Source organism: Passer domesticus, chromosome 5 (assembly GCF_036417665.1).
Source record: "Passer domesticus isolate bPasDom1 chromosome 5, bPasDom1.hap1, whole genome shotgun sequence".
NCBI lineage: Eukaryota > Metazoa > Chordata > Aves > Passeriformes > Passeridae > Passer > Passer domesticus.
In genome coordinates, this window is record NC_087478.1 from 47,467,042 (window position 1) to 47,482,740 (window position 15,699).

Here is a 15,699-nt window from a genome sequence, read left to right on the forward strand (position 1 = left end):
CCTTTGTGGCACACAGGATGAAAAAAAGAGGAATGCAGTTATGCACACTGGGCTGCACCAAGCCTCAACTTCAGACAGCAGCAGATAGATAATTTCCAGAACAGCCCCAGGAGAGTCCAGACAGACTTCAGCATTCTTGTCATTTAGTCCCGCCAAGATGCTGCAGTTGCACCAGGAGTTTTGCCCTATACTCATTCAATGCTGCAGAAAATCAGAATCAAGTATCTGCTTCCAACAAAGCACCCGCTCTGCAAAAACAGGGTTCAGGAGTCCTGCAGGCAAGTTGGCTGAAGGAGCTGCCAAGGCTGGCTGCTGATACAGCTTCCACAAGGTCTCCATGCCTGGGAAGGAACCTGCATGTCTTCCCTCTCTGCCAGCTGCAGAGTTAATCATCAGTTTTGATATGCAGACAGTACCCACTAGCCTGTTTTGCTTGTTACTTTTTAAAGCTGAAACCAAGTCCCAGTTTTACTTGCTAGCTAGAAGGCATTTTGACTGTCTCCAGCTCCAGCTAAACTGCCTCAGCTTAGTCAAGCAGATCTTCAGCTTTCCCCATTGTGTGGCATTTTACCATCCTCCCTGCCCAGTGTCCATGCCCACTCACACACCACCATGGGCTTCCTGCCCAGACTAACAACCTGCCACAGTCTTTTACACTTACAGCAACTGTTTCCTTCTGTTTTTCTTTCTCTCCCCGCTTGCAAAAATTATCAGAGCACTTCAACAGTTTTTCCACAGAGGAAAAAAAGTGTCTATCTGCCCAACCTATTGTGATAGCCCGCTTTAATCTTCCAACATTTCCCCCCTCATGTCCAACCTTGAAGCTTGCCCTCTTCTCTCTACTTGCCATGATTCTAATCTAATTCTAGAAGGTCTTTCTAATCTCCTTCTCCCTGCACGTTGAGTCCTTTTCCTTTCAACAGCTGAGAAGCCTCTGGTTCTTCCAGCCCACCATATCAGTAACTTTTCCCTTCAATCTGGAGTGCCATTTTTTGATTGTGTTCCCCCACATCCTCAACATTAGTCTTGGCACCATCTTCACTGAACTCAGTGAAAACAAAATCTAGCTTGTCCATTTCTTCTTCTAAACTCCCCCCCCCATGCCATACCAAACACAAGTGTACCACAGAGAAGTATTAACTTCACCATACTGAGAACTGCAAACTTGCAGCACAAGTTAACTCTGACAGACAGTGAGCCAAATGAGTGGTACATCCTTTACCATCAGAAGTTTTAAGACAGGTTCTGTTTTGACCACAAAGTTCTCAGCAATTACAGCAATGCAAAGATGGAAGTACCACGTGCTCCAAAGGGTAATGGAAACAGGAGTGAAATGATGGATAGCATGACATCATTTGATGGAGAGAAGGCTTATGATTTCTGTTAGGCAGGTAATAAGACAATGGGATATGTTAATTTACAAGGCTGAATTGTTTAGAATAGGAAACACAGATCACTCAATATGGAGATTTTTAGGCTGAACTTTCCTGTTACAAAGTTTGATAAAATAATGATAATAATGGCAGCTATGTAAACATAACTATATAGTTAAAATACAAATTAAATTAAATGGCTAAACTGCAATGTAAAATATAGCCACATATAGCTTTACAAGAACACCTACATTAAATGCTTTTGTTAACCAAAGTGTTTGTTTATAAAACAGTTCCTTGGGACTCCCCAAAAATTATACATTTAATATATTTTGGTAACCCTGTACTGCCAAGTCAAAGAAGCTACAATTTACAAGCTGTACAAAAGGAATAACTAACTGCTAACAAGGCTTTCAAAGATTGCTTCTATAACACTAATAATAAAGGAATGTTAACTTCTCCTGCTGAGGTGGATGTATTTTTCTTGTAATAATATTACTGTGATGGATCAGAACCAACATCAGCAAAGTGTTCACTTGAATCCATGTAATCACAGTTTGCTTTCCAGATCAATACCTGGCCTAAGAGGATGCTCAAAAGCACTATCAGGAAAATATTTAGTTCCTAGTATATGCAGATAGTCTTCTCTGCATGCAAAAATTCACACACCCCTGAACACAAAAATAACTATGCCATGTGATGTCAAGGACACCTTTGCATCTTCCTCAAGAAATAAAAAGCTTGATTACTCTGCCTTAGCAATCAGGAAGTGAAATGTGAGACACTTGTATCCAACATAGGAAAACCAGCCATGTTTTCCTTTCAGAGCTCCACTTCTCATTTATCCCATGCTCCTAGTCACTTCCATTAGAGATAATAAAGCAGCCAATTAAAGCCTTCTCATGGCTTTAGTTCACCTTTTGTTAGAGTAGGGGTTTGTTCTTCACAAACAGACCATGAACCTGCTGTCACTAACTGGTGTCCCTGGCTGGCACTATCTGTAAGAGGTGACTTGGCCTGAAGAAACATGGGAGGACAAACATCTTTGAGTCAGAGAAACAGATTTTTTGCCATAAGCATGTTCTTGGGAACAGACATAACTTCTCTTCCACTGTCCTCTGGCCTCACACTAAGCATGTTGAGGAGGGGAATGTTGTGAGCCACAAAAAGCAAGATGAGTTGTGTGTCCAAAACTTACATGTGGGAGGGACAGCAAGCATCGGCTGTTGCACTCATAGGCTTCCTTGTGTCTTCCCAGCTCGTTTAAGGAACGGGCTTTCCGGAACAGCGCTCGGATGTTCTCCTTGTCCAGACTCAAAGCCTTCTCGCTGTCTTCCAGTGCCTTCTCATACAACCCCTGCATGGAACAGACCACCTGCAGTCAGCTGAGGCACAGCAGGCTAACTCGTCCTTCTCTGTGAATGCAAGTGTTCTGTCTCTCAGCAGAAAACAGGAATACAAGCAGCAGGTGGAAGTACATACGTTACCTCATGCACAGAGCAGCGTGTAAACACACCTACACTAACAGAACATTTTGTTAAATCTTGCAAAACTCAAAACACTTCAAAGTCAAGCAATGACAGAACTAAGGCTGCTTAAGCAACCATATCTTGTCTCCCCCTCTACCCTGAGCATGTTACACTTGAAAGTCTTTAATTATGTGACTGCTTGCTAATTTTCAGAGGACTCAGTGTCCTTACAAACAGGATGGGCCTGCTCCGGGGTTGTGCCATAAAGGAAAGCTGTTACATGCCTTAGTAAAATGGAAGCATGCAGTCTTTCAAAGCCTGGGTATTTCAGAATCCTTTTCCATGTGTATGCTGCAAGGTCCTTCAAGACCCAAAGCCTTCCTACTGTCTTCCAGTGTCTCAATGGAGGAGGCCAGAGTCTCCAGAGCAATAAACAGTATTCCAGAAAAATACTTGCTCAACACTGGAAAGCACTGGATGGGTCTAACTCCTCACCACTGAAGAGCAGAACTGCATTGTCAGTACCTTAGGCCTGGCCCCCTCTCCTCACATTCCTCCTCTGCTCTTGCAAGACACAGTGCAATTGTGAGGAGACTGCAGACTTTTCTGTGTGTTGTTGTCTCCTGCAGTGTTTGGACAGGGAGTGGACAAAACCAGCTGTAATGCCTCATGGCATCTTTTCCAACTGCACAGCACTGCAACCCTGGCTCCTGGGGATGACTTGGGAAAGCACTCACCATGGCAAAGTAGCAGGCAGCTCGGTTGACATGGAGCTTGCAGAGGAGTTCCTTTGGGATGGCCACCTCATCAGAGGCTGCATAATCCGCCACATTTAGCCCTTCTACGTACTGGACCAGGGAAAGCTTGAAATCCTTCTCTCGGAACAAATCATTGCCCTCTGCAAACAAGTTTCTCACCAGCTTCTGCAAAAAGGCCTGGGCAGCAGGGAGAGAACAAATAGACTCAAGTGGATATTCAGACACAGGAGAGGCCTCCCAATTTCCCATTCCTTTCCCTATCTTTTAGCAAACTGCTTGCCCACTAAGATATTAGTCCATCCCTACTCTCCTGTAAAACATCAGTTTTTTTGGTAGAGGAGAATAATCCAGTCAAATTCTCATTCTTCTTGAATACTAAAGTGTCTTTTCCTTTCCCTGAAAGTTGTCATCATCAGAACATTAAAACTTTAAGTCACAGGCAGATTGTGACAGACCATCCCACATTCTTCACTTTTGGCATGTAAACTAATGGCTGTGCAACAGAACAAATCTTGCTAACCAGAGGGCTCCCAGCTTCAACAAACAAAATCTCCATTACCTCATAATCTTCTTGGCTTAGGGGTAATGTGGACCTGAAGACAAAGAAGAGAAAATACTCATGAAAGAGGCATCTATGCAAACAAGGGCTTTTGTCTGATGAAGAGATCCTTTTTCTGGTCCTGTGCTGGTGATCTCAGTAAGTTATTGAACATTTTATCACTGCAAAGGCAGCTGAGGCAAAGAGTTAGGGAGCACTACACTCAGTGACAGTCACAGTAGTGTCAAGAGATGATCACATCTAAGAGGGACTTGAGACTAGAGGAGTCTTATTCTCATTTATTGTCTGTGCATACACAATCCTCTGTAATGTGCCTTCTGACAGCCACCTAGAAAACCCATCTTTAATAAAGTCCCATGAGAGACTCCATGAAGAATACAAGTGCATTTTATGTGCATCTGGCTCTAATGAGAGGCACCAGAGTGGCACTCCAAGACCTCTTCAAATTCTTTGTGAGACCAGAGACAAACAGAGATAAATGCAATCACTTTTCTAAGTCTTAACTTAGCCACGTGCCTTTAGGCCTACGCCACAAAAGGAAGGGAGAAAAGAGTGCAGGTTCAGGAGCTGAGTTCATTTAGCTCCAAATTTCTTGGCCAAGGCTGAACCACAAACACTGGCAGTGCTTGTGAGGATAACATCTACCCTGCAACAGCACTGAGACTCAAGAGAAAGGTTCTGTTCTTCAAATTGGACCACCCAATTCATCCAGGCTTGGTCCACATGTATTTATTGTTTCTCTTCAAGGACAAATCAATAGGCTCCAGAGGAATCCTCAGCACCTTTCATAGCTTTTCTCACCTACAGTGCACACAAAATAAACATTTTTAGATTTCATCTAATAATCCTTCAAACTAACTACAGGAAATGTCATGGCTTTGTAAGAAATATTCATGCTGCTTACATATTTGTACTCCCTCTTTCGTATCAAAACAAGCCAACATATGGCACTGCTCCTGGTTCAGAGTTCAAGATGCATGATGCATAAACTACACCTTATATTTCTAAATTATTTTCTTCCCCAGAATCTTGTGCATTTTTATAAGTGCTACCAATATAAATCTCACAATTATCTCTCCAAAACTGGGCTATCAGCCCTATTTAGTCTCAGACTGGGATGAAAATATCATGGCCATATTACAGGATAAAAATATGTATCATGGAAGATCTAGGGGGTTTCCTACTGTAGAGGCACAGATTTCAGGCATAATAATTGCAGGACACAAAGCAGACCTTAAAAATCCCCAAACCAATCTGATTACAATCTTACTACTTCCTTACTCATCATGGAACCTAGACCTGAGTTTGAGGCCTCTGCTAAGTCACACACTGGAGGGAGGAATGCTACTGTACCTTATAAGGAAGTACTAGGATTTGTAACTACTACATAAGCAACCATTTCAAGCTCTACAAGGCCACATGATATTCATAGAAGAGTGATCTGAGACATCTATATTACAGGCTGGCAACTGTAATATAAAAAGAACCCAGGTTATGTATTTTTCCTATAGGCACCATATGGGGTGCCTAACAAGTTATACACCTTGTTTCCCCACCTACAGAACTGAAATAGTCTCCCTTCCTAACAAAGGTGGGATAACCTTGTTTAGAGAGCACTTTGAGATCTTCATGCTGAAGATGATGTAGAAGGTCCAAGTGCCATTAGCATTATGCTGACTGTAAAGATAATCCTGGAACTGCAGTGGAGGGCAAAACCAAAGGAAATTAAAATTACAGAAATGTAAGTTTAGGGAGCTCTAACAGGACAAGAAACACCCTGAAAAAAATCACAGTCAAAATCCTCAGGACAGTATCTCTTTCCCATGCAGCAAATCCAAAGCAGTGAATAGGAAAAACTCAGTTCCTGCAATCCTCAACAGAAAGATGACCGCTTCCAAATCCACAGGGAACACTGAGGTTGTCCACTTACTGAATGAACTGAAGTCCTTTCTCTATTTCTTGTTTTCTCTTCTGTCTCTCCATTATGGTTGCTGTGGAGGAAGAAGAAAAAGAAACAACACAAAGTGAGTCATTTTAGGTCTTGTTGGCAATTAAACAGCAAAGTATTTTGTTTGTGCCTGAATTTACTACTAACAAAATGTTCCAGACCAGATGCCCTGAACAGCAAAGCCCATGATTTATCCACACTGCAGATACAGCACAGCAAGCAGCTCACTACCAAGAATCTGCTTTTTCTCACATGCCACTGACAGGATACAGGGGCAAAGAGGAATTACTTCAGTCTGAGCTCTCTGCTTAGACTGCCAGTAAATAAAGCAATGGGAACCAACTGTTATCATGACTGCCTTCTAGGAAAGGGAAGAAACCCAACACTATCTTTGCCTGCACTGGCAGTCATTTCAAGAATTTGTACCTAGACCCTCCCATGATATGCAATTCTGACCACTATTTACCTGGGACAGATTTAAACTGGTTTACTGCACAGCATATGAAACATACCTTATCTACATAAGGTTTATGGAGGCACAGCACAACGGGAGATGCAAAGGAAGGAGATGAAATTGCTGTGGTCCACATAAAGTGACAGCACTGAACCCATGCAATGGGGATTTCACACTGAAAATCAGCAGGCAAGAGCAGCACAGACTGGGGAACACTTCTTTGGAGAGGGAACAGAGCCCTGTCCCTGTGCAAAGCCCTGTAGTGCTTTAAACTGGGGTGGGCAGCACCTTAGGAAGGCTCAAGAGTATCTGAACTTCATCCTCTGCAGTTTGGAAGAAAAGCTTGGAATGGCTCCCCAGTGACCTTTCTCCAAGGTACACAGGTCTGTCACACAAGAAAAGAATAATGAAGGCGAGAAAGGATGGCACTTTGTGGCACAACTGTGCTGCTGATGACAGCAAATTTCACATCAACTAGCTGTGACCACAAAAAATGCTCAGCATTTGAGGAATAAGAACTTGGAGACAAAGGCAGCAAGTACAGAAACAGTGAAAGGAGATGGAGATGAAGACCCTGTACCTCCCCAACCCAGGATTGCCTCTGAGATGATACTAAAGTAATTTGTCCACCTCTGCACTACAACTTGAAGAGCATTATCATCCAGCTCCCTTTTACATTAAGACCATCCCTATCATTCTAAGATATCTTGCAGTATCAATGACACACTCAGTCTGAACAGGTTGAAGAGGCCTTTAAGGTACATAAAAATCAATCCTGACAACTCAGCAAGCCCTTATTGATTACACTCTGTGCCACGCAAAATGTAGAATTGAACCTGCCCTTTACCAACAAGAAGAGTTGGGGGAAGCAGGAAAGACTGGAGTGAGAGGAAGTGGCAGCAGAAGGAAGCAAGAGCATGAAGGTTACACTGTGCAGTTTCTAAGCCATCAGACAGTAAATTTGGGAGCAATCTGGTTCAAGCAGCAGGTAGGAGAATTTAAGCAGCTGAACTTGAAACAGGATGGGCAGTGCAGCAAGAAAGGGAAAGCCAACAGACAAGGTGAGGGATGATCAACATCTCTACAAGGGCTTTTAAACACAAGTGATGGAGAAGAGCTGATATACTTCAGTACAACATCAACAGAAGGCCTGCATTGATTCATAAATAGCCTGGATAATGAGCAATCAGGAAGAAAGAAGGAAATTTAACATGGAGATTGTGAGGTTAATATGATCACTAAGGATACAGGCAGACAAGCTTGAGAGGTAGACAAGGAGACAGAGGTAATTTTTTTTTTTTTCTCCCTGTGTGAAATTCTGTAAAGACAGAGGAAGTAAGAGAGAACAGAGAAGCGGAAGAGGAGCAATAGGAACCATTTCCACAAAGACAGCAGTGAAAGACATGAAAGGACAGAGTCACCCCAGATCACTGTAAGAAACTGTGAGGGCCATCAGAGACAAGAGTGAGGAAAGGGCCTCCATAGGAAATGACAAGAGAGAAACTGTGGGGGAGAAGAAGAGGCAAAAGAGTCAAGTGGACCATCCCAAAGGCTCATGGGAAGAGCACAGGGAGGAAGGAAGAATTTCTAACTGAGCACACTAAAAGTCTTGAAGCACTCCAAATAACCTCACCTTGGACCCCCACCTATGCCTTCTGTCCATGATCTAGGAGCTCCATTTCAGCAGAGGTCCAGGTCCTGCCTTGTCTGAGCTATGCTGTAGGTGAACTTGTCCTCAGTTCTATCTCTGGGACAAACCTTAGACCTCCACTGCAGGCAGCTTGCCCCAGTCCTGTCTCTGGCACCATCTCCTACCGCTGGACTCACTGGGTGGACCTGCACCAGATTCACCACCTCATCTTTGGGACTGCTGATGGACCACTCCTGTTGGCATCTAGTTCTGCCTACACTGTTCACATGTGGTGGGACTGTACCCTGTGAGTGAGGGCATTGCTGGTGACTGCCATCACCTTCAGCTACTTGCTTGTCCTGGAGGTGCAGCCCTGCTCTTGCTGCTCCCTGAGTCATGCTGGAGGGAACAAAAGTCAGGAAGTGAAGCAGAAGCCCAAGGATCTGATGAAAAGGGAGATTATTGGCGACTGTGGGGAGGGCAGCTGAACACTGGCAGGTCACCACCAAGTCAATGGCTGCATTCCAAAAACGCTGTGGCACACCTTTACAATTGTGCATATCCACAAAACACACCACCACCTTAAAAAGCTTTCAATACACATGGTCTACGTCTGTTTCTGAGCTCAGCCTTTAAAACACTGCAAGGAGTGAAGAAGAGATCAGTACCTGTTCTCACAGCTACCCTGACCCAGCTGCTAGAACATCCTACACAGCAGGATGTGAGTCTGTGCTACAGAGAGAACTGATTACTGCTGCTTGCCCAGAGAGAAGGGCATGCAAACCTTACTGACCCAAAGCTGGAGCGCAGCCAAAGGACTACTGGGAATGGCTACAGAATGTCTCCTTTCTAGAGTTACCCAACTCTTCTTGCATCCTAAAGCTCCCCTTCTGTTTTTTCCTCTCCTCATCACTACTGCCACTGCATGCAGCATGAATATCCCCACCCTTGCTTCATCTGGATGGCTGACGAGCCTATAGCATCTCTGTAAATCCCACAATACACAGCTACAGTTTGATCCTTGCTACAAAACCCTGGTAAAAGGCAACCTTCTGTGCCCTGCACGCTGTTTACGCTCTGCAGTTCTACCCTCATCTTCCAGACTGAATGTTCTTCAACCCAAAACCCTCCATTGCCTAAAATAATTAATTGCCTAAAACATAAAGCATAGGCCTGATCTCCCCTCTAGACTGCTGCTCCCTGGTAGTGCCCCACATTCCTCCTTCCCTGCAAGTGGGTGACCAGCTTTCTCTGTTAAAGGTCTGTCACACCTCCAGGTTTATGCCATGACTTTGCACATAAGACTCATCCCCTCATGGCAACACCTTCAAAGCACTCACCATGTGCTGTTACCCAACAACTCCTTGCACATCTCTCAGGAACAGCTACCTTTCTTTCCCCTTCAATGTGACTCCACACCAGCAATCTCCTTCACATGTGGCAGACCTGTCCTGCCTGCCCCAACCACTGCAGGAGGCTGCCAATCAGACTCCTCTTTTTGCTCCTCACACCTCCTCCTCCACCACCTCACCAGCAAACTCAGTCACTTCTGTGTCCCCTCATCGTTCCAGCCTCTTCACTGTGTTGCATTTAACATTCAGACCAAGCCATGCACTCTTATCCTTTCAGTCCAGAGACATTTATCCTCCCTGGTCTAGCATCTAGAGAGAACTTTATTCATAGTTTGTCAACAAATTACAAACCATATGCCAGACACGAATAAAATGCTACAGAGAGGCAAAATGGTTTTCTTGCCTTTAGAAGGAAGCATGAGCCAGTGAACTGGATGACTGAATCACAAACTGAGTGGATATCCTCTAGATAGGTAGATAACAGTAAAATTAGATGAACAGAAAGACCTGAGTTTCTTATCAAGAACACAGCTCTTATTGATAACCCTGCCAGAGCTGAATCTGTGCAAAGTTTTTCATACTGTATTTCTGAGATGGCAATGAACTGGCACTTGACTGACTTCCAGGCATCGACTGTAACAGTTCAGCTACAAATAAGTACACTCAGATGCAACTGGCAGGTTGTAGAGCTGAGACTGGAGCTCCCCAGGAAAAAGGGGGATACACTGGTCTGAAACCTGTGAGTCTTTCACTGCCTGCAGTTTGGCCACCTTAGTGGTGCAGCACAATAGCTAACTGGGCACACATCAAGTAATGGACAAACCGCAGAGCTCACTACAAACTTGGGCTGTTGCTCGCTCCTGCAGCTGCTTTCTGCCATGCCCCACTCCCTGGGTTTCACTGCTTCTCACCGCTCTTGGATTCCCCTGCACTGTGTTGTGCCCAGTGGGGCTGACTCCTCTCCCCTCCCTGCACCGGCCGCCCCAAGGAACTTCCATGGCCACCATCTCACATCCCAGCCCCCCACTAGTGCCACTCCTGCCTTGCAGCATCACTGGGGTCACTGGGGTGCCACCAGCTGCACCCAGCAATATTCACTGCACCCAGTGAATGCAGAGCAAGGTAGCAACAACCGGCTCACCCCCCAGTGAAAATAAAAGCAGTGACTCTTGAGTTTCCCTGAGAGGGGGATGGTGGTGGGAGCTAAAGCCTCACTGACCACATCAGCCCCCATTACCTCATTTTCCGCTCCCTTCAGCCTTGTGTTCCGCACACAACACCTTCATGTACCACAGGCCACCCTTCCTCCTGCCCCCACTGCAGCGCAGCCAAGGAGCCAGGAGAGAGCTGGGGGGTAATGCTGCCTATGCCTAAACCACTTGCTCTTGGGTTTCTGCCCACCCAGCTTGCATTCCCGTGCCTCATTTGAAAAACTAAATCCGGGGGCTGGTTCCCACACGGATGGCGCGGGAACCCGCGCTCGCTTCCTCCCCCCGCTGCCAGCACTAGGCCGCCGGTCCCCGGCCTTGCGTAGAGGCCGCTGCCGGGAGAGGCGCCACCTCGGCCGCCGGAGCGGAGAGGGGCCGGCGGCGCCTCCCGCACCCCCGCGGCTCCGCCGAACGCCGGCACCCCGGCACTCCCAGCACCGCGGCCCTGCTGGGAAGGGTCTCCCACGGCAGGAGACATCCAGGCTGCCGCGGGAAAAGAAAAATAAACCAAAACATACTCTTCCTCCTTCCCCATCCCCCATCCGCTTAAATAAAAATCACGCATCTCCAAGAGTCTGGGAGACGGCTTTAAGAAGAAAAAAAAAACCACAAAACACCAAACCCCAACACATAACGTCCCCTGCCACCCGGAAACTGTCTAAAACATGAAAGAATTAAAACCAAAACAAACAAAACAAAACCCAAAAAAGCCAAAACACAGTCTTTTTATTCGACAAACTTTAGAAGACCCTACGGAAGGTCCATCTAAAAAGCAGTTCCAAAGGGCTTCTCTGCCGTTTCATGGGCTTTGGACCAAACAAGAGGGGGGAAACTGCAGCCTAAATACAGACCAGAACACACATCCCGAACGTACAAAACACGAACAGGCACAAACGAGATTAATACTAAGTTTTCCACGTAAACCCAGGGTCTTTCCCCCTAGCTATGCAATTTTAGACTACCACATTTTTTTCCAGGGGGTGGGATTAGGATCTTTGACAATATTTTTTTTTTTTTTTTGCAAACCCCACATTTTTGGCGGAAGAGGGATTAGCTTCAAAATCTCACCCGTATTATTTTTCACCACATTTTTAAAAAAAATTTCCAATTACACAACCTTTCATCTATGCAGTTACTATCTGAAACCTTTACTTTCTAACGAAACAACATCCAGAATTTCTTGTTTCTCAAGTCCACCCCTTTCTACATACACAAACACACACGGAATTGATCTAAGACAAAAATAATCCCCCCAAAATAATAATAAAGAACTCACCTCTCCTCGGGTTTTCCCCCCACACTATGCATAAACTTTCCTTGATAAATGGTATTGTATTACTAGAGATATTATTAATGTATTATTACTAGAAGTAATAATAATAGTAAGTGCTATTTAATTATAGAAGGCAGCATTCTGCTTCTGGATCGGCTGCCCCTGCAGCTCCCTCCATGTGCCTCCTGCTCTCTTTACTTTCATTTCCAGGTCTCGCTCTCTCTCGCTCGCTCTCAGCTGCACCAGCAAGAGAAAATGCCTCCCTGCATATCCTCTGGGCCCTAGAGGCTACCGCTTTCCATTACAAAAATCCACAAATCTTTCCCTCGAGGCTGCTTTTGAGATTCTTTAAGGTGAATTAGGCTTTAAAAACAACAACAACAACAAATTTAAAAAATAAAGCGCTTCAGCAGCCGACTCTCCGTTCTAATTTTAACGCAACATTTTTTTTTTTTCTTCCTGGTTGTCTTTGGTGATTTAAAAAAATAGACCCCAAGAGAAAGCAAAGCTGCCTCTGCAGAGGGAATGCATGCATGCGGACGCGGCGGGGAAGGGAATTGCGAGACCCCCCCTGGGATTATCACATACTTGAAGCAGTGACCCTTGAGCCCACCCATTTGTGCTCGCTGGAGGGGGGCCAGAGCCATCGCTGATGGCACAGCAATTATCGGCTCCAGCCAGACCTCACTACTACACCCTGCACTGCTGAGGGGGTTCCCTGTAAACAAGATTATCTGAAAACATAAATCTTTGAGTGGAAAGGAATATACATTAAAAAACAACAACAACCACCAAAAAAAAAAAAAAAGGTCAGACAAAAAACCAAACCAAAACAACGACAACAAAACCAAACTAAATACAAAAATAAAACAAACAAAAAAATTTAATCTCAATTAATATTGTATTTTATATGTCTGGATATTATACAATCTACATATATTTTATATATACACACACATGTATATATATATGTTATATGTATGTAGATGCATATATGCAGCATCAATAAACCATATTAATATTAAATTTTGTATGATTGGGTAATATACAGTCTACATATATATTATATGTTTGTAAATGCACATATATCTTTTATGTTTATGCATACACATGTGAGTTTAGACACTTGTTGGAATTGGATTTTTGGCTTGTTTTCATCCCAAATCCTCAATATTTCCAGGAAGTGGACTGAATCTCCAAGCAGTCCCTGCCCCAGGCAGAGACCGGCTGCTTCAGGAGGCTGAGTGGGACGTGTTCCACCATGGGCAGGGGTTGTGGGGACCCAGACACACAGCCCATCTTAGCTGGGGGTCACCCGTCCCCACCCACTGCACTAACTTCAAATGACTCTCTGCAGGGAGTTGTGTGCTCGTACAGCCTCCCTGGTAGAATAGTTTCCCTCTCCCTAAAGGATTCTGTCTACCATTAGATTAATAATTTCCAGATTGACACAGGCTTAAATTACCAGCTTTTTCCCAATTTAATCAGTGACATGTTTACTCCTGAGTGTCTCATTTATCTGTTTAGAGTGACCCACAAGAATGTCAGCTTGTGCTCTGCAGCTGTGTACTCTGCCAAGATTCAAAGGCAGATAGAAGGTAACGTCTGAGGTGTACCAAACTTGCTTGATATTTAAAATGCATTGATCAGAAAAGGAAGGACTTTATTATGCTGAGTAGGATTGGCTTCTGACAGCATTGCCAACAGGATAAACTGATAATTTCTGAAATACAGGCTGTGACTTGTATAAAGTGCCTTATGATACTGGAGAATATTAATGCTCTTCACAATATTTTATTACAGTGCACATTTTTAGGTAATGGTTTTGATCCAAAGATTGCTCCTGTCCATGGATAAGACAATGTTTATTTTTATTAACTCTTCAGAAGATTTGTTATTTCTTAATTGAAGGTGGTGACACTGTGACAATGACTAGAACCTAAACTAAGCTGGGCCTCTGGTACTGGGTAAAATGCACATTAAATGACAAACCCTGATGATGGAATGGCTTTGAGCAGAAGAAAGGTGGAGCAGGTCTGGAGGCAGAAAGCAAACACAAGGATTGCAGACATGCCAGCTCACAGTGGGAGGGCAGCCCGGCAGAGCCATCACCAAGTGAGTCACAGAGCCCAGGACACCTCCAGCCCTGCAGCACCTGTGAAAGGAAAGGACATCACCACTGGATGAGAAGAAAGGTTAAGAGGAGATGAGGAAAAAGAGGAACAAAACCAAAATTACACACAATCAAGAGTTATGCTGGAACAAACACTAGTTTTTAATTTAAGAGCATTCGTTTACAAGACTGCCTTTCTCAATTTAAAATCATGTTGTGCTTTCCTCCATCCCAATTTCCTTTGCCTGTAAGACTGAGAGGTGTCCTGCAAGGTCATGGGTTGGCAGGTACCACTCCTCTCATGAAATAAAATCTTTCCTTAGCAGCTGACATGAAGATTTTTACAGTTTGCAAGTGCAGTTATTGAGGTCTCAGCCTCATGTGCAGGTAGTCAGCAAGAGTCAAGCACTGCAAACCCCTGCTACAAACCAGATCCAGTGTCATAGAAGTTGCTTTGATTTGTAAAGCTATTTTTTAGGAAGAATGAATGTATGGATCTATCCTACAGTGGGATGGTACACCTACATTCCAATATAGCTGCACCTATAGTCAATGCCTTTATTCTCGCCCCTCTGGCAAAACCAGGATTTGGGAGAATGATAGGGAAGGGAATCTGATGTATTTGATAAGATCCTGTTTATTACTAAAAATTGTGAGGAACTAATATCCCGTGCCAAATTTCTTGCTTATATTTTCCAGGTTCGGGCTCCTTCTTGAGATCACACTACTCTAGTTCCTCATCAGCTCTATGTATTCTGGCAGCTTTATGCTTCTCACATACAGCCAGTCTAGTGTCTGAGTGGTTCTTAATTTTCTTCAATTGCAAAAGAAACTTGTCTTACTATTTATGAGGCTGGTCACCCAGCACCATCAACTACTGACATTCTTTTCTTGGGCCCATATAAGCATTTGCTGTTGCTTATTAGAACCACAGTTGGGAAATTTGTGAGAGACTGGAAAATGCCTCTTACAATATTTTGGGACTAAAGAGCAGAACAAATCCTACCAGAATAAATCCCTCCTCAACGGTGATCTCTCCAGGTATCTGCCACTGAAATGGACCCTACGCTGGTGCCTGTAGGCTGCAGAGAAGGGACAGAGGCGCTGTGCAAACCCTTGCAGCAGCAGCCAGGGCTGTGCACAGACTCATCCAATGCACTTTTGTTTCTACACTCGGGAAGAAAACATCACGCATGATGTGCACACAAGGCTGTGACACAAACCAAGGCTTTTCTCCACCCTGAAGCAGGAATGCCTTTGCACTCCAGGGTGAAAGCAACAGATGATGGTCGTATGCTGTGCCAGAGGAGGTTTAGGGTGGCCATTTGGAGGAATTTAGTGACAGAAAGGGTGGCTGGGTATTGGGTCGGGCTGTCCAGGGAGGTGGTGTTGTCACTGTCCCCAGAGGTGCTTAAGACTGGATGTGGCCCTTAGTGCCATGGTCTAGTTGATAAGGTGTTCTTTGGTCATAGGCTGGACTCGATGATCCCAGAGATCTCTTCCGAGCTGACAGATTCCGTGATCCTGTGAAATGCCTTCCTTAGCAGAACGGTCTCACAGTA

General features: G+C 44.6%; 1 protein-coding gene across 5 annotated transcripts in view; it reads right to left on the reverse strand.

Moving 5' to 3' along the window:
* Positions 1–12,559, reverse strand: part of ZC3H7B (zinc finger CCCH-type containing 7B) — a 47,405-nt gene extending 34,846 nt beyond the window's left edge. For 2 of the 5 annotated variants that reach the window (XM_064420107.1, XM_064420104.1), the window contains exons 1-5: positions 12,028–12,559; positions 6,090–6,150; positions 4,160–4,193; positions 3,580–3,777; positions 2,572–2,730 (exon numbers count right to left, since the gene is read on the reverse strand). In XM_064420107.1, coding sequence (XP_064276177.1) covers positions 2,572–2,730; positions 3,580–3,777; positions 4,160–4,193; positions 6,090–6,142 — 444 coding nt within the window. In that variant the 5' untranslated portion in view covers positions 6,143–6,150; positions 12,028–12,559. Of the gene's footprint in view, positions 1–2,571; positions 2,731–3,579; positions 3,778–4,159; positions 4,194–6,089; positions 6,151–10,780; positions 10,940–11,269; positions 11,299–12,027 lie in introns of those variants that run through there. The other 3 variants (XM_064420108.1, XM_064420106.1, XM_064420105.1) reach the window with 3 other exon arrangements.
* Positions 12,560–15,699: the final 3,140 nt, after the last annotated feature.